The 22,205-nt window shown below is 35.0% G+C and overlaps 2 protein-coding genes across 2 annotated transcripts; one reads left to right on the top strand and one right to left on the bottom strand.

The window, feature by feature from the left end:
• Positions 1-2,119: 2,119 nt before the first annotated feature.
• Positions 2,120-3,122, top strand: LOC129924682 (loricrin-like). The gene is made up of 2 exons (XM_056021167.1): positions 2,120-2,420; positions 2,527-3,122. The coding sequence occupies exons 1-2, from the start codon at positions 2,120-2,122 to the stop codon at positions 3,120-3,122; spliced, it is 897 nt and encodes a 298-aa protein (XP_055877142.1).
• A 563-nt stretch (positions 3,123-3,685) lies between these two features.
• Positions 3,686-16,465, bottom strand: LOC106050845 (dynactin subunit 5-like). Its single transcript, XM_013205893.2, has 6 exons — positions 16,212-16,465; positions 8,240-8,308; positions 7,876-7,994; positions 6,460-6,571; positions 5,614-5,716; positions 3,686-4,697 (listed from the first exon to the last, which is right to left on the bottom strand). The coding sequence occupies exons 1-6, from the start codon at positions 16,257-16,259 to the stop codon at positions 4,597-4,599; spliced, it is 552 nt and encodes a 183-aa protein (XP_013061347.1). The 5' UTR covers positions 16,260-16,465; the 3' UTR covers positions 3,686-4,596.
• Positions 16,466-22,205: the final 5,740 nt, after the last annotated feature.

The following is a 22,205-nucleotide window of genomic DNA, read 5'->3' as shown; positions in this document are numbered from 1 at the left end:
ACAAAAATACATTTTGAGAGGCAGCAGAAACAGAAAGTGTAACAAAAATCAAAATATGATTCTCTTGCGTGTCCCAGAACATTAGGTTAAAAGAAGCTCTTTATGAGACTGTCAGCACATAAGAAGCTTAAAAGAAGCTCTTCTTGGAGTCTCAGCACATAAAAAGGTTAAAAGAAGCCCTTCTGAGCCTCTCAGCACATAAGAAGCCCATGTGTCTCAGCACATAAGAAGGTTAAAAGAAGCCCATGTGTCTCAGCACATAAGAAGGTTAAAAGAAGCCCATGTGTCTCAGCATATAAGAAGGTTAAAAGAATCCCTTCTGAGCCTCTCAACACATAAGAAGGTTAAAAGAAGCCCTTCTGAGCCTCTCAGCACATAAGAAGGTTAAAAGAAGCCCTTCTGAGCCTCTCAGCACATAAGAAGGTTAAAAGAAGCCCTTTATGAGACTCTCAGCACATAAGAAGGTTAAAAGAAGCCCTTCTGAGCCTCTCAGCACATAAGAAGGTTTAAAGAAGCCCTTCTTGGCGTCTCAGCACATAAGAAGGTTAAAAGAAGCCCTTTATGAGACTCTCAGCACATAAGAAGGTTAAAAGAAGACCTTCTGAGCCTCTCAGCACATAAGAAGGTTAAAAGAAGCCCTTCTGAGCCTCTCAGCACATAAGAAGGTCAAGAGAAGCCCATGTGTCTCAGCACATAAGAAGGTTAAAAGAAGCCCTTCTTGGCGTCTCAGCACATAATAAGGTTAAAAGAAGCCCATGTGTCTCAGCACATAAGAAGGTTAAAAGAAGCCCAATCTTAAATGTAACGATTCTTCTACTTATTTTTTTTTAAATTTATGCACACACAAATATTGCTTTATAAGTTACAGAAAAGAAGAAAATTCCTCTAGGGTGGCAGAGACAGGGTTTGAACTCAGGGCCATTGTGACCAAACCCCTTACCACATCACGAGGCAGTAATTTTTGTTCAGTTTCATTCAGCAAACTTTGTTCCTATTAATATTCAATCAGTTTCTAATTCAAGAATTCAACAAGACTAAAAGAGAGGAGGACCTAAATAAATTAAAGATTTTTAAAAGACTTTGTTTTTAATATATTGCGTTAAAAAGATTGGGAATAACAACTAATATTGCAAGACATTTTAGTATTCCACAATTGATAAAAAAAATAATATAAAAGGCAATAGATATGACTTAAACTCTAAATAAACATATACAAAAAAAGTACTTAGATCTATCAACAAAACATCAAAATTTTACGAAACCAAAAATGTACGAAACAAAAAAATGTAAGTTAACTTTTAATTTTCTCTTCACTCCTTCAAACTCTTTTGTGTTTCCTTTTACATTAACTTTTGACCCACTATGTAAAAATATTTGTAAAGAGATTGTTGGTCTTTCTAGATATAGACAAATAAATTAAAATTCAGAATAATCAGTGGATAACATGCTGCACAATGATTTTACTAGATGTCTTTGATGGGGGAGTGAACACAGAATGACTGGTATTGCTGTGTATGATGGGGGAGGGGAACACAGACTGACTGGTATTGCTGTGTATGATCGGGGAGGGGAACACAGACTGACTGGTATTGCTGTGTATGATGGAGAGCTGAACACAGACTGACTGGTATTGCTGTGTATGATGGGGGAGGGGAACACAGATTGACTGGTATTGCTGTGTATGATGGAGGAGTGAACACAGATTGACTGGTATTGCTGTGTATGATGGAGAAGGGGAACACAGACTGACTGGTATTGCTGTGTATGATGGGGGAGGGGAACACAGATTAAATGGTATTGCTGTGTATGATGGAGGGGTGAACACAGATTGACTGGTATTGCTGTGTATGATGGAGGAGCCAACACAGATTGACTGGTATTGCTGTGTATGATGGAGGAGGGGAACACAGACTGACTGGTATTGCTGTGTATGATGGGGGAGGGGAACACAGACTGACTGGTATTGCTGTATGTGATGGAGGAGGGGAACACAGACTGACTGGTATTGCTGTGTATGATGGGGGAGTGAACACAGAATGACTGGTATTGCTGTGTATGATGGGGGAGGGGAACACAGTCTGACTGGTATTGCTGTGTATGATGGGGGAGTGAACACAGAATGACTGGTATTGTTGTGTGTGATGGAGGAGGGGAACACAGACTGACTGGTATTGCTGTGTATGATGGAGGAGGGGAACACAGACTGACTGGTATTGCTGTGTGTGATGGAGGAGGGGAACACAGACTGACTGGTATTGCTGTGTATGATGGAGGAGGGGAACACAGACTGACTGGTATTGCTGTGTGTGATGGAGGAGGGGAACACAGACTGACTGGTATTGCTGTGTATGATGGAGGAGGGGAACACAGACTGACTGGTATTGCTGTGTATGATGGGGGAGGGGAACACAGATTAACTGGTATTGCTGTGTATGATGGAGGGGTGAACACAGATTGACTGGTATTGCTGTCTATGATGGAGGAGCCAACACAGATTGACTGGTATTGCTGTGTATGATGGGGGAGGGGAACACAGACTGACTGGTATTGCTGTGTATGATGGGGGAGGGGAACACAGACTGACTGGTATTGCTGTGTGTGATGGAGGAGGGGAACACAGACTGACTGGTATTGCTGTGTGTGATGGAGGAGGGGAACACAGACTGACTGGTATTGCTGTGTATGATGGGGGAGGGGAACACAGACTGACTGGTATTGCTGTGTGTGGTGGAGGAGGGGAACACAGACTGACTGGTATTGCTGTGTGTGATGGAGGAGGGGAACACAGACTGACTGGTATTGCTGTGTATGATGGGGGAGGGGAACACAGACTGACTGGTATTGCTGTGTGTGGTGGAGGAGGGGAACACAGACTGACTGGTATTGCTGTGTATGATGGGGGAGGGGAACACAGACTGACTGGTATTGCTGTGTGTGATGGGGGAGGGGAACACAGACTGACTGGTATTGCTGAGTGTGATGGAGGAGGGGAACACAGTCTGACTGGTATTGCTGTGTGTGATGGAGGAGGGGAACACAGACTGACTGGTATTGCTGTGTATGATGGGGGAGGGGAACACAGACTGACTTGTATTGCTGCAGAATGCTGTTCATCAGCTTGACATTGACATCTTATGAATGCACTCTGCATTTATGCAATACACATTTAACTTGTTGAAAAATGTATAAACTTTATTCTGGTGATAACAGGTTTGCTTATCATGCGTATTCACTGATGTTGAAATATGAATAGCTTCTTATGTATATTCTGTCTTTCACTGTAGAAAACAACTGTTATACATCGTTTAATGACAAAAATAATATAGTTAGTTCCAGCCTCCCCCTCCCATGAGCCAGTAGATAAAGCTATTATGATCATGGATGGCATTTTCTGTAGGAAGGGACTTAGCTCATACTCATCATGATAACTAAATAAAACATTGCTATTTTGTATCAGCACCTCTGATACTGATACATTGATGAAGGAGATTGTTATTTAGTTGCTCAAATAGATAATTCCAATTAGGTAAAAATTGTGTTGGCATTATTAGATACTGGTATATCCTACACGTGGCATGTCAAATTGCATTTAAATAAAGTTTTGGAACCAAAAGCTTGATTAAAAAAAAGAAAAAACAATACAAATTTAACGGTAACCAAAAATACAGAATATAAACAGCTTAAGGGTGGTGAAAATGATTTATTTCATCTTTTTTTTCTTTTCTAGCTCCCTGACCACGAGGGTCAAATCAGTTTCAGACTTGACTAAACAGTCAGATCATTTCCTTACAGTTAAAGACAGTGCTGCGACTCAGATCAGTAGCCAGACATTAGTTTGAAATTATAACATAATCAAATAATTATAAATTAAAAGTCATCACATTATATTGTACAAGAAATATTGACAAAGTAATATATATATATATATACACTCAATACAAAGAGCTAAAACATTAATGGCTGTGATGTGGAAAACAATTGAAACTAAACCAGTACCACTCATATCTAAATAATGTAAATCTAACTCTTATCAACCCAGACCCCACATAAAACAAAACCCATTTGTTAACACAGACCCAATAGTAGACTAAAAAAAATGAAAACAATATTTATTTTGAAACAAAAATGGTGACAGTGGGAAATAAGTGTTAGAGGCTAAGCTTGTAAATACCTAATTATTCAACTTCTAAACAAGTTAGATTTCATCATTTCTAACACAGAAATGATACTGAACTAATGACTAGACAGCTTTTAAGCACACTAAAAAAAAAAAATCAACAGCTTAGACTGACACAATAATTTTTGTTATTGCAACAAATAAAAGACAAAAAAAAAAAGGTTATAAGCTCAGTTATATCATATAAGGTTTCATTAAAGCCTTGCATTTGCATTGTGGGAAAAATATCAAAAGATGTACAATGCCTTTCATAACTGGCTCTTTTTTGTCAAAAACTAAATATGCAGTACCGGTACTATGCATTATACTTCACAAAAAGTGGTTATTTTTCCACAGTGCTACATAAGAAGGCGATTAACCCAAAATAATAAGGTAAAAAATGATGGCTATTAATAGACAAATATTTTTAAAAAACTATTTTATTTTCCTTTGCCATGTGGTTTAAAGTGTTGATAGTAACTGACAGTTATATCGGTCATCAAATCTTGTGTGCAATCTGGTAAATCTTGCACCATTTTACCTAATGAAAGACAAGACAAATTAGGGAATTTTATATATATATACATATATATATATATATATATATATATATATATATATATATATATATATATATATATATATATATATATGCATATTAGTTTACCATAATCCAATAGTTTTTTACAAAGCTTATATCAACTCACTCTGTCAGTTTATCTGTCTGTCTGGTAAAAAGTTTGTACACATTATTTCTGTGACGCCCTATCTTGGATCAAGCTGAATTTTTGCACAATTATTTCTTTTATCTGACAACACCAGAATCAATTTTAAAAATGAACTAATTAGTTAATTAATTGTAAGTAATTAATTATTTTGTTTGGTATCTCAAACAAGGGAATGAAATTGTACTTGACTGAAGTGGTTGTATAAGCTGAATGAGTCCCCATAGGTCGCAGCTTTAAAATAATTTTGTAACAAACAATAGATAACTATACAATCTTCTATTTTCATAGGCACCTCACTAGCAGAGTGGATAGGATGTCAGCTTGAGGAGACTTGCACCCTGTGTTCAAATTCAGGTCGTTCCCTTTTTTTTATTTTTAATTCTTTAAAATAGTGAATACTGTAAAAATTCACCCAGATATTCCTTTTCTTTTTCTTCCCCCCCCCCTTTTTTTTTTTTCTCAACTGGTCCAGATGATAAGTGATAGTGTATTGAGATAGCTAAAAGCATGAAATATTGTTAAACAAAAAAATTTGTAATAATATTTCTTATTGCACAGATTTATTACTATTAGTCTAGACCTCTAGATCTATTAGAAATTTAATTACATGACTGTTCAAAACTAATTGATACAGTTAGCCTTAATTTGGGCTCTATTTTTTTAAAAGTTTTTTTTTTTAAATGTTTTTCTTGTTCTTGAATGTTACAATGACACTTTTGTTCAACTCACCTGGAGAACCAGAAAATAGTGCAAAAGGTGGAACAATGGTTTCAGGAGGAAGAACTGTGTTATCAGCGATTGCACAACAATCTTTTAGCACTGACCTGCGACCCTAGGGAGTTTAAAGTGAAATAACTATAGTCAAGTACTTATACAAAAAAAAAATATAAATATGCAACACATTGGGGAAATTTATAAAGCTAGAAAAATATAAATTTAGAATGAACAAAATAGATGTTTGCTTTAAGTACTTAAATTTTAATAATTTCATATTATAAATTATTTCTTCACTGGAGAAATCTCCCTCAACAAATTTTTTTTTAAAGTCCCCTGTCCACCAACTAATGATTTTAAAGTATCTAATGATGTCTATATAAACTAAGCCACACTCTATTTTTTTGGTTTGAAGTCTACAAAAGAAAAAGTTGTACTTCAAAGCTAATCTATTGAATTTTAGCATTTTACACATTTTTCTCCTTTTCATTGTGGCTTTCTGACAGTCAGTGTGGATGGCTAAAAGTGTCTGTTTGGTCATTGATGCCTATGTAACAATCAGTGTGCATTGCAAGTGTCTCTTTGGTCACTAACACCTACGTACTATCGGACATGAGGAAGATGCTTAAGTATTAAGTTGTATTTCTTTTTTTCTTTCTTTTTTTTTTTATTTCAGCAAACCTGATATGCATTCTCTTGAACACTTGACAAAACGGTATTAAACATGAAAAAAAAATCTTGTCTTCAATTTATGTGATAGTATTTTCAGGTCATGAATTGTTTGCTTTGACAGTTCAAACCCTTTGAAAAAAGTAAATCAGATTTAAGAAAATATGACCTACTTTTATACTGCACACTTACAATGACACAGTTTTTCCCAATGTGAACAAAAGAACCAACTTGTGCTGCATTGATAACAGAATCTTCCTCAATTAGAACATGATCACCAATGCTCAAGGGGAAAAATGCTACTCTGTAATGGAAAATTTTCAAGTATTAGTAAAAGGTTTCCTCTATGAAAATATATTAGTCATTATTTCCATTAAGTCTTATGCAATACTGAGTTGCAAATGAGGTATATCTCAACAGATCAAAGTGAAGCTCTCTAAACATTGTTAAAAAAAAAATTTAATTAAAAAAATCAGTGGACATAGCCATGCCACAAAATTCTTTTAGTTTTTAGAAAGAACAGTTATCAAAATGAAATTTAAGCAATTTTCATTCACTTAATTATAAAACATCAAAATACCAAAAAGAAAATGTCAATGTTGTAAAACTGAGACAATAAAAGGAGGGGAGCCAATAGGTCACCATAAATAATTCTATTTTGGAATAAGAATACAATATGTTTGATCCCTACACAATATAAAAATTAGCAACTGGTAAAATTGTATTAATTGGTTGGTTTAGTATAAAATTTAAAGCATAAACATTATTGAACACAGTATATCATCAATAAATTGAAATGTTTTATACAATGGAATCTCAAGTTAAATTATTCTATTACAACTGATATGGCAGCAGTGGATGTTACTCTTAATTTCAGTGATCTTAGTTTTTAAGGAAACGTGAACATGTTTCTTCCATTGCCAGCTCATAAGCTTGACTGGCACAGCCCCAACTAGACTAAATAACTTCAGTTAAGAGAGAATAAGGATCAAAGAAGAGTAAAGGTTATTAAAAACTAACTTTCATTCAAGCCAGTTCCACACTATCTAGTTAATGATAATCAGTGCTCAATTGGGCTTCTTTAAGTTCATTAATAATGTATTTTTGACAGTCTATTATCAGTTTTCATTTTCTTTTTTGTCCAAGTGTAAGGTGTTTGAATTCTTGGTTCACTTTTAAGAAATAAAACAGTGTTTAAATTACAAAAGTTTTTTATATACGACATTAGAGTCTCTTAAATATTGTCGATGATTGATTTTCATACACTGATATTTCAAGAAAGAAAATTACTAAACAGGAGAGCCCAAATATTTTGGCTGCTGTAGGAAGCAGTACAATGGAAATAGTGGAAGAGCTATATCTTATTGTTGTTGAAAAAAAAAAGCTAGATGGTAAGTAGTAAATACAGCATTTTTTAAAGGCATAATATTACATGAAAGATAGACAAGAAGAACAGTGCTATATAGCATTAGTCTGGTTTATCTATTGTAAATTCATGAAATTCACATGACACTAACAAAGGAGAGGCAGGAGTTTAACCTAAATCTGAAATTATGAAGTAAAATATGTGTTTCTGTGTGAGTAATATAGCTAATTATAGATTGTTACCCTTTTGAGAATTTCTTAAAAGCTGGTCGAATTACAGCATTCTGTCCAATAACACAGTGTCTACCAATACGAACATTGGCTAAATCTCCACGTATAACGCAACCAGTCATCACAATAGTCTATAACAGAATAAATGGTATATTCTTTGTGTTATAGAATAATTAGAACAATAAACATGCTAGTACCTATCTGTCAACTCACTTGTATTTTCATCTATTAACCTAATTAAAAAAGTGAAAAAATGTTGCACCAAATTGAATAAATTCCTAATTTAAACATTTAATATAAATGTAATGCTCTTCAGCAGTTAAAACAGTTACATTGTTTAATTGATTAGTTAATTAATAATGATGACAAAACCAACCTTGCCATTTATAACAATATTCTGACTTCCACACAAAACTGACTGTCTGCTTACTTTGTTGCCAGATGCCTGAGCAAGACAAATACAAAAAAGAAATGTCGATCAAACTATTTCAATCTGTAGATACACTGATATTTGGCTAATCTGTTTGTAAACACACAAAACAATATTTATAGTACCGGTAGCAGCATTTCTGAAAATATCTCAAAAGCTTTTTGATCCAAATTTAAATGTGTTTTCTTTTACTACCTACCTCAAAAAGAAGATAATTGTGTCCTACGCATTTCAAGTATCAATCTAGTTACTCATCTTAATCAATGACTTAAACTCTGCTAAGTCGTCGGTTTTCCTGTCTGATTCAGGCAACCCATTCCATGCTCTAATGGCATTAGGGAAGAAGGAGCACTTGCATACGAATTGGTTCTAGCATATGGAATAAGAAATGTCCACTATTTCTGTGCCTTTCTGAGTATTTCATTACTATAATCTAGTAGTCTAGGGCTCAAAAGTAAACGCATATCATACTGAGATTAGTATTTCTTTCTATATTAAAAATACATAAAAAACAATTATAACAAATTGTTTTTAAATTATTTTTAAGAAATAAAAATAGATCTAAATCTAGATTTAAGTTCATATAGAGTCTAGATCTATATTAACTAGATCTATAGATTACTATCTAAATCTAGACTATTAGATCTATATTCAATTTATTCAAAGACAAATTATTATTATTTTGTATACTAAATGACTTTGCACTTTTTTTTAGTTAGTACTTACTGTAAAGTTATAAATTAAAAATAAAAAGATCTAATGATTTATACAAATCTAAATTATTAAATGGTTATAATACAGTATAAGGTATTTATAATAGATCTATTTATATTTAATTTAGTATTTTAGATCTAGATTCTAAATCTAGATACTATAGTATTACTAATTAGTAAATTATTAATGCTTAAATAACTTACTAGTTACTATTTTAGATTAGTAGCTTACTTGAAGTTATACTATTACCAATCTTAGTAATACTAGTACTAGTAGACTTTTAGATGACTGTGCCCTAAATGCCTGCTCTGAAAATGATCTGCAGAGCATTGTCAGTGACTTCTCAAGAGCATGCTCAGACTTTGGCCTTACCATTAACACAAATAAGACTGAAGTCTTATATTTTACTGCTACTGGGAAAGCCTACTCGGATCCAAGCATCAAGATTTATTAAATGGACATTAAATAAACGCAGTGGACAGATTCACATATCTTGGCAGCACACTCTCCAGAAACGGAAAGATTGGCAGACTGTCTAAAAATGTCTGGAACAGACGTGGTATCACCACGAATGCAAAGCTAGGGATCTATCGAGCCATCATCCTCCCTACATTGCTCTATGCCTCAGAAACGTGGACAGTGTACAGAAAACATGCAAAGAAACTGAATCACTCCCACATGACATGTCTAAGAAAAATACTGAATGTCAAAAGGCAAGACAAAATACCAGATACTGAAGTCCTTCGAAGAGCGGGTTTGCAAAGCATCCATACAATCCTGATGCAGTCCCAGCTGCAATGGGCAGGACAAGTCTGCAGAATGGAAGACCACTGCATCCCTAAACGACTCTTGTATGGCCAACTAAGGGAAGGAAAGCGCTCGCAAGGTGGTCAAAGAAATCACTTTAGGGAGACCCTCAAAGCTTCTCTGAAGGCGTTCAGCATAGACCCAAACACCTGGGTGACAGAGGCACATGACAGAGCGTCATGATGTCGTGCAGTGAAAACTGGTGCACATGTTGCTAAGGAAAAGAGAACAATGCTGGCAGAAGAAAAACGCCAGAGAAGAAAAGCAAGGCCCACGACACTAGCTCCAGCTGGAATAACCTGCCCAATGTGCAGCCAAACATTCCGGGCTCACATAGGTCTCACTAGCCACATGAGGAGACATAAACCCCCAGTGCAAAGCCCTCAGCCCCTTGGATGACAAAGTAGTCTAGATCTACTTAATATTGATATAATTGAAATGACATGGCATCCCTCTTATCCCAGCTTGACCACTCTCCAATTTTTCAAAAATACTCCTTTTTGCGAGTTTCAGCGTGTATCTGAAGATTATGTCAAAAGTACTGTTTTAAAGATGCCAAATAAGTCATGTGACCTTGATCCTATTCCAACTTCCTTGCTCCTTGAATGTTTAGATGAGCTTGTACCTACAATTACTAACATTGTGAACTCTTCACTGACTTCAGGCATTGTACCACAGCAATTTAAGCATGCACTTGTCAGGCCCTTATTAAAGAAATCCAGTCTTGACCCGGAATGTCTAAAAAACTATCGCCCGGTATCAAATCTTCCCTTCCTGTCAAAGCTTCTGGAGCGCAAATACTTTCTCATCTTGAACAGTACTGTCTCTTGGAAGAATTTCAATCTGCATATAGGAAGTGCCGTAGCACAGAGACAGAATTACTTCACAATTCCGACAAAGGCCACATATCAATTCTTTCCATGCTGGACTTGTCCGCAGCCTTTGATACGCTAGACCATGAAATTATGATGGCCAGATTCTCTGCAACTTTTGATTTAGCAGGAGTCGTCCTAAAGTGGCTTCGATCCTACCTGACGGAACGCACCCAAAGTGTCGTTGTTAGCGGGACGGAATCAACAAGCTTACTTTTGAAGTACGGAGTACCCCAAGGATCAGTTCTAGGCCCAGTACTGTTCACTATGTACACATATCCACTCAGCGGTGTCATACGGCCAACCGGCATCTTATATCATTTCTTTGCCGATGACTCACAGTTATACGATTCATCAGTACCCTCAGAGGTGTGGCATCTGGCAGAGAAAATCAGTAGTACCGTTGAAAGGGTGAGCGATTGCATGGTTGAAAATAAACTCAAGATGAACGAAGACAAGACAGAAATAATTGAGATTGGCACTAGGAACAATGTCTCAAAAGTTGAAAGCACAGATTCTCTCTTTATCACGAACTGCCATGTTCCTTTTGTCCATGTAGTGCGGAATCTTGGAGTTTTCTTCGACTCAACACTCTCTTTCGACCCACACATAAGTCAGCTCTGCAAAGGTCTTTATCTGCAGCTGCGCAGATTAGGCCAGATCCGACCATATTTAACAACAGAGTCAACAAAAACGCTAGCTGTGGCATTCATACTCTCCCGCCTTGACTACTGCAACGCTGTGCTAGCAGGTATACCTGATGACAAAATAGCCAAGCTGCAACGTATACAGAACAACGCCGCTCGAATAGTCCTTAAAAAAACTAGACAAGATTCTGCTACTATGCTCTTGCGCACGCTCCATTGGCTTCCCGTGAAAGCGAGAATCGATTACAAGGTCGCCACACTTTGTCATCAGTGTATATATAACAATGAGATGCCCTTGTACCATAGCGAACTGATTACTCCATATGTCCCCCAGAGAGCCCTGCGCTCAATGGACTCAACGCTTTTTGTAGTGCCACGTTTCTCCCTCAAAAGCTACGTTCTGCGTGCTTTTTCAGTTCACGGACCAAAGGTTTGGAACTCACTCCCCATTGATCTCAGACAGACAACATGCTACACCACTTTTAAGAAGAACATTAAGACCTATCTGTTTAAAACTTTTTTAGATTAACTGTCATTTTAGCTCTCGTGTTTTTGTTTGTAATGTTGTTACAGCGCCTTGAGCCTACATTTTGTTTGTTAACAGCGCTTTATAAATAAAATTATTATTATTATTAATTGAGTTATTCTACTAGATCTACATTTACATATAATATAGTTTTATTAGTTCTGGACATTACATGAATCCTTACAACTCGCTGTTTTTGTGGCCATTACATCTTTATTTTGATAATTAATGTGATACTAGAACGCTGTATAGTATGCATGTCCATTTTCCAATGTTTCTGACCCAATTTCCTTCCATTTAGCTGTCTTTTTATGTAAGAAAAAAGAATTTTCTATTTGTAAGTCAGAGTTGTTTTTTTTTCCTATGTTACCAGGATGACTTTACCTCTTCTTAGATACTTAACAATGGGAAGACATAGCATTAGACCGCACTAGTTGGAGAGAGACGGTGACCAAGAAAGCTATGGACAGTGAGAAAACATGGGCCTCAGTTCTTGGAGAAAAGCGTGCCACATGAAAATAGCCAGCTCCTCTACCACTAAAGTGAAAGCCACCTTGACCTGCAATATATGTGGAATGTCTCTCCAAAATAGGGCTCCATAGCCATATATGAAAAGTGTTCTAATTAGAGAAGAACCATAGTCGTTCTACGACTGAGGGAGGCCAATAATAGGGTTAAGACAATATTTTTTGATTGGCTAAGTCTAAGTCTATGCTAATGAGCCTGGCAATATTTTTATTCTGTTTTTGGAGCTGATTTATTTGATTCATAAGCCAAGTCAATCTAGTCATGCATCTTAATCTAGGTTTTAGATTATAATTATTCTAGGATGGCCATTCTTGCCAAATAGCTGAATCCTCTATATACTCTCTATATATAAATCTAGATCTATCTAGTAGGTCTGTGAAAGTTGATATCGCATTCCTAGAAGGAGCTCTTGAAAGTGTCTTTATAGCCCTTGTATTGACCTCCTTGGGAGGGCTTTCCTGCACACAACTCCCCGTACAGATGTTGTTTGGGAAGGCGATTGTCTGGCATGCAGACTACATGTCTCGCCCATCTAAGTTCCATTGGGACTTTTTTACTGTCGCATTGATATTGTTTATGTTGGACAGCTTTAAGATTTCTGTGTCTGGTATGTGGTCAGACCATCGCACCTTATGGATACTCCTTAGACAGCTAACTAAATGGAAGGAAATGGGGTCAGAATAAAAATCAATGGAAAATGGAAACGCACATTATTTTTTTTTTACAGCGCGCTAGTTTCATATTTAATTAAATATCAAAATAAAGATGTAATGACAACGAAAACAGTGAATTGTACGGATTCATCATCATGAATGATCATGTAATCTTATCTTATCTTATACAATGCAGATGTTACTTCAAAAAAGAAGATGATTACGTCCTACGCGTCATGCATTTAGTTATGCATATTAACCAATGACTTAAATTCTGCAAAGTCACTGGTTTTCCTGGCTAGCTCATGCAACCCATTCCATGCTCTAATAGCACTAGTAGGTACTTCAACATCGCTATTTTTGTACGCCGGAAGTGTGTTTAAATTCTGGTCCTCATGGTTTCGGTCGCGTCCCCGGTTACCGTCGGAAAAGTGCGTAAAACGTCATTATTTTTGAACCGATCTTCTAGATTAGAGTATCATTTTGTCGGGGAGAAAATGGCGATTCTTTTGATACCAAATTTGACGGGATTGGTTTACTAGATCGTTTTTTTTTAAGTTTCCAAAATTAGGGTGTGTTCCAGATATGATTACTTTTTTATTTTTGTTTTGTAATTATTTATATTGGTTAGTAATTTGTAGTATCCATATCTACATAAGAATCACGTGTGATTATAAAGCTATTTTGGATGGCACTCTTGGTATATGAATGCCAAAATGACCACCAAATCGAAAGTAGCCATTTTGCTATCAATTCTACCGGAAGTAGTAATAAAATACTTATAAAATATAATAAAAACGAAGTTTCCTTGTTTATTAATATAGATAATGAAGCAAAAAAACTCGTATTAATGTAGATCTAGATTTAGTTAGTAATAGATCTAGAGAAGCAACAGATAATGTAGAAAAATCAAATTATTGTTTTAATCATACACTAGAGTGTAGATCTAGGTCTAATACTTAGATTTAGGCTTAGACTTAGATCTATTTTCTAGAATAGGAACAGAGATGCTTAGAATGAAATCTAGAATAAGAATTAGATAAGATAGATAGATCTTTAATTGATTTGATATATACTAGTCTAGTCTATACTTAATTGTCTTAATAAACTAATACTAGTTTCTAGATCTAGAATGTTGAGGACTAAATTTAGATCTATTTTTTTATGTGAAATTTAATGGGAGAAAATCTGAGAAATAGCCTAAAAACTAAAACAGCTTTTCAATATATATTATAAATTAGATAATTTAGATGTTTTATTATAAGTTTGTTTAGATTATGTCTGTATATATAATATATATATAGACTCAGTATATTTTAAACTTTATAAAAGAGACATTCTGATATCTAATCTTGGCAATTTGACTAATTGTATTGATTTCTATTGCCTCTTGCCTCGCCCCCCCCCCCCCCCCCAATATCCAAATATTTTGTAATTTTACATCTGCATTTTTTTTTAAATAAAAAAAAAGGTCAATATTTTAAAAATGTTTTTTAAAGATAACTTTTTCATACTCCAGCTGTTTAAAGTCTCCTTTTAATTTTATGATTAAATATTAAGAAATAAAAACAAGTTCTCGTCAATATTTGAAAAAAATCTAGCTGTTCCCATAGTACAATTTTTAAAAATAAATGTCGCAATTTTGAATTGCTTTTTTTCTTTAAAATTATTATTTATTTTTGTAGCAAATAACATGTTTAAAGTTTCTTGAAAATTTGAAATGGTAATATAAATAAATAAAAAAGTTGTGCTTGAATAAGTCAAATTCCGACCAAATTTGTCGGTTCTATTTTTAGCTTCGTCTGGCTGTAAAAGTAAAAAAAATAGATTTAGATGAAAGATTTGGGGGTTAAAAAATGATATATAGAACATGTAAAGTCTCCTGAAAATTTGAAATAGAAATATTGACAAATAAAAAAGTTGTGCATGAATTAAGTCAAATTCCGACCAAATTTGTCGGTTCTATTTTTAGCTTCGCCCGGCTGTAAAAGTGTAAAAAATAGATTTAGATGAAAGATTTGGGGGTTATAAAATGATATAAAGAACATGTAAAGTCTACTGAAAATTTGAAATGGAAATATTGACAAATAAAAAAGTTGTGCATTAATTAAGTCAAATTTCGACCAAATTTGTCGTCTCTATTTTCAGCTTCGCCCGGCTGGAAAAGTATGAAAAATCGGTTTAGATGAAAGATTGGGGTAGTATTACGTTTTAAATAACATACATAAAGTCTTCTGAAAATTTGAACCAAAAATATTGAATAATAAGAAAGATATGCATGCTTTAATAACAAAAAGTCATTTTTCGGGTACCAAAATTTTTTATTGAATACAAAGCCAAAGAAGGAAAAAGAAAATAAATACAAAAAAAAATCATAACTTTGCTTCTACTTATCATAGAAACATAAATTTGATATTTTTGTAAATGGGACACCAAGCTCTATTTAATGATATCAATTACAAAACAATATGATCAAAACAAATTTTTTTGTTGAAGTGCCTAGCACTAGGGAAGAAAGAGTATTTATACAAATTTGTCCTAGCACATGGGACGAGGTATGTGCCTTTATCATGAGTTTATCTTTTGTGTCTTTCAGAGTATTTTATTAAATTTTGTTTTTGTATTTGAAGATTATGGTTCAGTGTTTTATGTATAATTGCTACTTTACTTTTGAGTCTTCTGTCCTGAAGGCTTTTTAAATTTAGTGATTTTACTAAAGGTGTTACTCTAGTCAATTGTGAATATTCGTTTGTTATGAATCTCACTGCTCTATTTTGTGTCTGTTCCAGTTTCTTAATGTTTTCTTGAGTTGAGGGGTCCCTTTTTCATTTATTATAACACCTCTAGCCATCTAGGACATCTCTACTAGGTATTTTGCATTCAATGTTCAGAATAAAAAAAGTAAATTACTCTAAAACTCTAATAATGATAATCTAATTATTAATATTTAATTAATTAATTAAACTCTAAAAGTAATTTACTCTAAATTTAAAATTAAGCAATTAAATTTTATTTATATTAATTAATATCTAGATGATTCCATCACGATAGATCTAAATCTAAGACTAAGTCAGTAACTGAGTAAGTCGTCTAAGTCAGTGTGACTAGTCTAGTGTGAGTGTTATTTATTACTAATTTACTTATTAAAATTAAATTAAGTTATTAAGTTACCGTTTCAATATATTGCGAGCTGTTATAGAACTCGTCTAAAAGTTCCATTCTTCAAAACTGGATAGACCTAAAGAAATCTTGACTTATTAGAGAGCAATCATTAGATGTATACTATAGTATAGATTTATAGATTTAGATGATAATCTAATCTAGAATCTAGATCTAGATAGATACGATACTTCTACTAGATCTATATTTATATTGTATTTCAGACTGTTTTGTCTATGACTAATAATCGGGAATCGTCTCCCTTGATTTAACCGGAAAACTTATTTGCGGTTCCAGAAAAAATAAAAACATGGATCAAAACTTTGTTTTACATGTTTCGGATGTTCCTTCAGAGTTGAAGATAGTTTACTTCCTAGTCCAAACCTCCCTCAGGACGAAGGGGGGTGGGAGCGGGCAGGACCATCGATAAATCCAAACGACAGTCCAGTGCGCAAACCGCACGACCAGGCAGCCATTCATTTTGACGGAGGGGGGGGGGGAGCCGACTTTTCAGCTTTTGTTGCCCAGTAGATCTAGGTTCCATAACTAGATATATTTTTTTTTAAATTGTGTGTGAGTTATGTTTTCTGTTTAATGTATAGTGTGACCCATAAAAGCCGTCTACGTCTACAATTTGTAAATAGCTGCTTTTATTTCTTTTTAACAGGGAAAAACCGCTATTTGTGGGCCTATTGTGTCTGTATTGTGATTAAATCCGGACCGGATGTGGCCCGCGCCGTATTTTGTAAGCATCACTGTTGTAGATTATATTGTATATCAAGGGTGCAAGAATTAATTAATTAGTCTTCACTTTTCTTTCACGTGAGACGGGGGTGCGATGTCCTGGGCGCCTCCTTCGTGGTGGGGGGCGTCACACGCAGAGAGGTGCCATAAATACCATTATTGTAGATATTTTACTTAGGTAATATATTCTAAGTTTATTTGTATTATATTGTTATTAAATCTTTTTTTTTTGTTTATAAACCTTTATTTCTATGTAATGTTCAAGGAAAATGGGGGGGGGGGCAACAAAGTAGGCCTATACTTTTCCCTGGGCGAACGTTTTGCTCACTACGCCTCTCAGTTCAGCCATTGTTAGAACTTTGCCATAATGAAAACCTACACCATTTGACAACATGTAAAATATAACTTTCAGCAAATCAATTGAACATGTTTGTTTGTTTCAGATGTTTCGAATCCTCCTTCAGAATTGAAGTATATTTGGCCAAACCTCCGGCGGGATGACGGAAGATGGCGGCGGTCAGGGTTCGAATCTGGGACCATCGAGACCATCAAACGACAGTTGGATCCGTAGTGCATACCACACAACCAGACAGCCATACATAACATCTGTTTATTACGTCACTTGTGCGGTGTTGCACCGACGCGTTATTATGTGCAAATCAAAGTGGTGCAAATGTAGGTCCTATGTAAATAAAAAATACTATCACAAAATACTACGAAATATCTACCAGTATAACAAAGACATACAGTTTTTAAATTTCTTGACATTAAGATTATTAATTTAAAATTATGTATCTTATCTTATATAATACAGACTTTACTACAAAAAAAAAAAAAAGAAGATGATTAGCCTACGTCCTACGCATAATGCATTCAGTCATGCATATTAACCAATGACCTAAATTCTGCCAAGTCAGTGTATGTAAAATATATCCAATTTTAAATATGTGAATGATAATTAAAATGTGTAAGCCTCATAGCAGATTTCACCACGAGCACCATATCGTGCCTAAACAAAGACACTGTACCCTTTATGTCCTCTTTATGTGCTATGGTACCTGGCCACACAGACCGATTTTTAATTCTTGTTGTCAGGACTTATGTTGTTTAGTATTTCTACCTAGATTTGGGTTTTTTTTTATTCACTTAGGTTTATATAAATTAAAAAAAAAAAAGATTAAAAAAAAAGGGATAACTGTAAAGGGTGAAAGTTATAAATGTATCAACAAAGCTTTTGGAAAAGCAATGTGGTGTACATTATTTCTCTTATTTTATCTTATATATTACAGACGTTGCTTCAAAAAAGAAGATAATAACGTCTTACGCTGATTCAGATAACCCATTCCATTCTTTAATGGCACTAGGTAAGAAGAAGAATTAGGAGCACTTGTACGAATTTGTTTTAGCGTATGGAATAAGAAATGTGCCTTTATCTTTGTCTTTTCCCGATCAGAAGCTGTTTTTAGTAGGATATTAAGAGAGAGCGAGAGAGGCCGGTCCATTCTTTTACGATGCCCAATCAGCTTTTCTCAAAACAACCTTTTCTTCATCCTCCTTCCACTGTACCTTGAAAGATGACTTTAGACAGTGAGTCATGTATATGACAAAACCAATTCGGCTTTCGTCTCTTCACAGTATGGAGGATAGTGTCTAAAGTATGATCATAACCGTTTATCTTCTTATCTTATCTTATATAATACAGACGTTACTTCAAAAAGGAGATGATTACGTCCTACGCGTTAATCCATCTATGTATATAATTCTCTCCATGGCTCAAGAGTTTGGACACGCAAGAAGTAGTAAAGGAAAGATCACTCTTTTATTTCTGCAAGTCCGACGAACTACGGAACTAGAGTAACCCTACGAATACAAAAAGAGGGGTGGGTGGGGGGCCTGTAATATTCACCCGTCACAAAATAGCAGACTTAACCGTTGTGACCAAAAAGTCATGGAAAGATCATTCTTTTTTGTTTCTACCCCACGAGGTTTTAGCGGTCTGCGAAAAAAGAGGGGGGTGGAGGAGAGCAAGTAATCAACTCTGTATTCACCCGTCACTAAATAGCAGGGCCGGACTTAACCATCACGGGGCCCTATGCGAAATGGATTTCGCAGGGCCAAGTTTGGGTAGGGAAACGGATAATGAGTGAAATTTAAGAGTTTGTATTAGAAAATAAATTCGTCTTTGCATTTTATTCATTCTTTACTACCTACAAAACTACTTTACGAGCCTTGCGTGTAGCGAAGTCATACAGTATTTCATAATCAATAGCAAGAATTACCAAATGTTTCAAATTCAATCTATCTACGAGAATTGTTGACCTCAAGTAATTCTTCATTGGTTTGAAGCGCGAGAAGCTTCTTTCACTAGATTCTACAATTACGGGTATTGCATAATGCCGTTTTTTTTTATCGTTCGTATGACTGGCGTTTTCCATATTGAATGACACCCCAAAATGAGCATTTTTGTTTATACATTTCAGGAGATTTGTATGAGTTTTCAAAAGATTTTTATAATTTCCGGAGATTTCCAGGACTTTTTCTTATATTTTGCAATTTCAAGAGATTTCCAGGAGCTCCTGGTAAATCGACAGGAGGCCGCGGGAAATCTGTTATCTTATCTTATATAATACAGACGTTACTTCAAAAAAGAAGATGATTACGTCCTACGCGTCATGCATTTAGTCATGCATATTAACCAATGACTTAAATTCTGCCAAGTCACTGGTTTTCCTGGCTAGCTCAGGCAACCCATTCCATGCTCTAATAGCACTAGGGAAGAAGGAGTATTTGTACAAATTTGTCCTAGCATATGGGACGAGGAATGTGCCTTTATCTTTGTGTCTTTCAGAGTATTTTATTAAATTTTGTTTTTGTATTTGAAGATTATGGTTCAGTGTTTTATGTATGATTGCTACTTTACTTTTGAGCCTTCTGTCCTGAAGGCTTTCTAAATTTAGTTATTTTACTAAAGGTGTTACTCTAGTCAAATGTGAATATTCGTTTGTTATGAATCTCACTGCTCTATTTTGTGTCTGTTCCAGTTTCTTAATGTTTTCTTGAGTTGAGGGGTCCCAAACGGAGGATGCATATTCTATTATTGGCCTAACCAAGGTTAAGTAACATTTTAGTTTTATGTTCTTATTTGATTTATAGAAATTTCTTTTAATAAATCCTAATGCTTTGTTTGATTTTTTTGTAGTTTCATCAATATGTGGATTCCATGATAGTTTTTCATTTATTATAACACCTAGGTATTTTGCGTTTTTAGTCTGTGATACTGGTTTGCCATGAATAAGATAAGTGGAATTAATTTGTTTTAGTTTTTTTGTTACTCTTAACAACTGACATTTTTCTGGGTGGAAAGACATGCTCCAATTTGATTCCCATTTCTGTAATTCATCTAATTCTCTTTGTAAAATATCTGTGTCTTGTGTTGTTTTTATTGTTCTATATATTATGCAATCGTCTGCAAATAATCTGACTTTTGTTCCTGAACTAATGCAATTTGGTAAATCATTTATGTAAATTAAAAATAGTAGTGGACCCAAGACTGTACCTTGAGGTACACCTGAGTTTACTGTTATCGGTGTTGATTTAGAGCCATTTATTATTACAGTTTGTTCTCTCCCTATCAGAAAGTCTTTAATCCACTGATGCAGTGGACCATTAATGCCGAAATATTTTAATTTTTTAAGCAAACTATGGTGGTGAACTTTGTCAAAAGCCTTAGAAAAATCTAGTAAGATAGCATCTATTTGTTCACTATTATCTAAACCTTTTGAAAAATCATCAATTAGTCCTATTAGTTGTGTTTCACATGATCTATATTTCCTAAAGCCATGTTGGTATGGTGTGAGGACATTATGTTTGTCTAAGTGGTTTATGATGTTGCTACATATTATGTGTTCTAGGATTTTACATGTGATGCTGGTAAGTGATACTGGTCTGTAGTTCCCTGGGTCAGATTTTTCTCCTTTTTTAAATAGGGGGGTGACATTAGCTTCTTTCCAGTCCTTTGGTACTCTGCCCTGGTTAAGTGAAGCCTGAAAGAGTATTTTGAACACTGGGGCTAGCTCATTACTTAGTTCTTTGAGTAATCTAGCTGGAATACCATCAGGTCCAGAAGCTTTATTTGGTTTGGTGTTGGCTAATAGTTTTTGAATTCCATTTTCTTGTACTACTATATCTTCTATGTTGTCTACTTGGTTCAAATTCAGTAATATGTCTTTGTCTCCTGGGGCTGAGAATGCTGATGCAAAGTATTTGTTTAGAATGTTTGCTTTAGTTTCATTATCATTATGTATTATGTTATGTTCATCTTTTAATGGCGCTACGCCTGTTGTTTCCATTTTCTTAGACTTAATGTATGACCATAGGTTTTTGTTGTTATCTTTAGATATTACATTGTTTATGTATTCACTCTGCAGCTGTCTGCTTACTTTTTGGGTTAAGTGTTTAATTTTTATATACTTTTTGTAAACTCTTTCTGCATTAGTTTCTTTAAATTTTCTATAGAGGTTTTCCTTCTGTTTACAAAGCTTCTTTAGTCTATTATTAAACCAGCATTTATTTATTTTGTTTGATGTGTATTTAGTTGGTATATGATTTTCTATTATGCTTTTAAGATGGTTTTTAATGAAATTCCAGAGGTCATCGACTGGTTGGTTAATGTCTTTTTCTAATAAGAATGTTTGTTGAAAGTTTAGTGCAGCTTGGTGTAGTTGTGTTAGGTTACATTTATTCCAGAGTAAGATTTTTCTTTTGGGTTTTGTATTGGCTACTGCTTTTATCTGACTGTGTATTTTTATGATCTCATGGTCTGATAGACCAGGGATATAAGTTATAAAATGGTTTAATTTAATAATTTATACACCTAGTGACCTCCAGCTGTCTCGTTCTGAGGCCGGATGCAACCAGGTGCTCTCTTCTATGTCAGCCAAGGAAAGTTGACGCCTAAACTGGTCTTTGAAGTGTTTCCGTGGGGCGCCTCTGTTACGTCGACCACCTTTTAGCTCACCAAAAAAAGACTGCCTTTGGCATACGTTCGTCTCCCATACCGTGGCCCATACGGGATACGTGCCCTGCCTAGTGCAACTGTCGGACCAAAAGAAGTCACTCTATAGGCCTACTGTCCATACCGGCGTTCGCAAGGACATCGCTGTTTGTAGTGCGGTCTTGCCACCGTATTTCCATGATGGAGAGCAAGCATCTTTGGTGGAAGCGCTCAAGAAGTCTTAGTTGTTTCCTGTATAGTGTCCATGT

Source organism: Biomphalaria glabrata, chromosome 2 (genome assembly GCF_947242115.1).
Source record: "Biomphalaria glabrata chromosome 2, xgBioGlab47.1, whole genome shotgun sequence".
Classification (NCBI taxonomy): domain Eukaryota; kingdom Metazoa; phylum Mollusca; class Gastropoda; family Planorbidae; genus Biomphalaria; species Biomphalaria glabrata.
Note: the sequence above shows the minus strand (reverse complement) of the source record. Positions and strands in the feature narration are given on the sequence as shown.

Coding starts and splice junctions, on each gene's coding strand:
- LOC106050845 (XM_013205893.2), bottom strand. CDS start 16,259: ATGGAACTTTTAGACGAGTTCTATAACAGCTCGCAATATATTGAAACG. Junction 7,995..8,239: donor ATATTGTTATAAATGGCAAG/GTTGGTTTTGTC, acceptor ATTCTGTTATAG/ACTATTGTGATGACTGGTTG. Junction 6,572..7,875: donor TTTAAGAAATTCTCAAAAGG/GTAACAATCTAT, acceptor TTTCCATTACAG/AGTAGCATTTTTCCCCTTGA.
- LOC129924682 (XM_056021167.1), top strand. CDS start 2,120: ATGACTGGTATTGTTGTGTGTGATGGAGGAGGGGAACACAGACTGACT. Junction 2,421..2,526: donor AGGGGAACACAGATTAACTG/GTATTGCTGTGT, acceptor ATGATGGGGGAG/GGGAACACAGACTGACTGGT.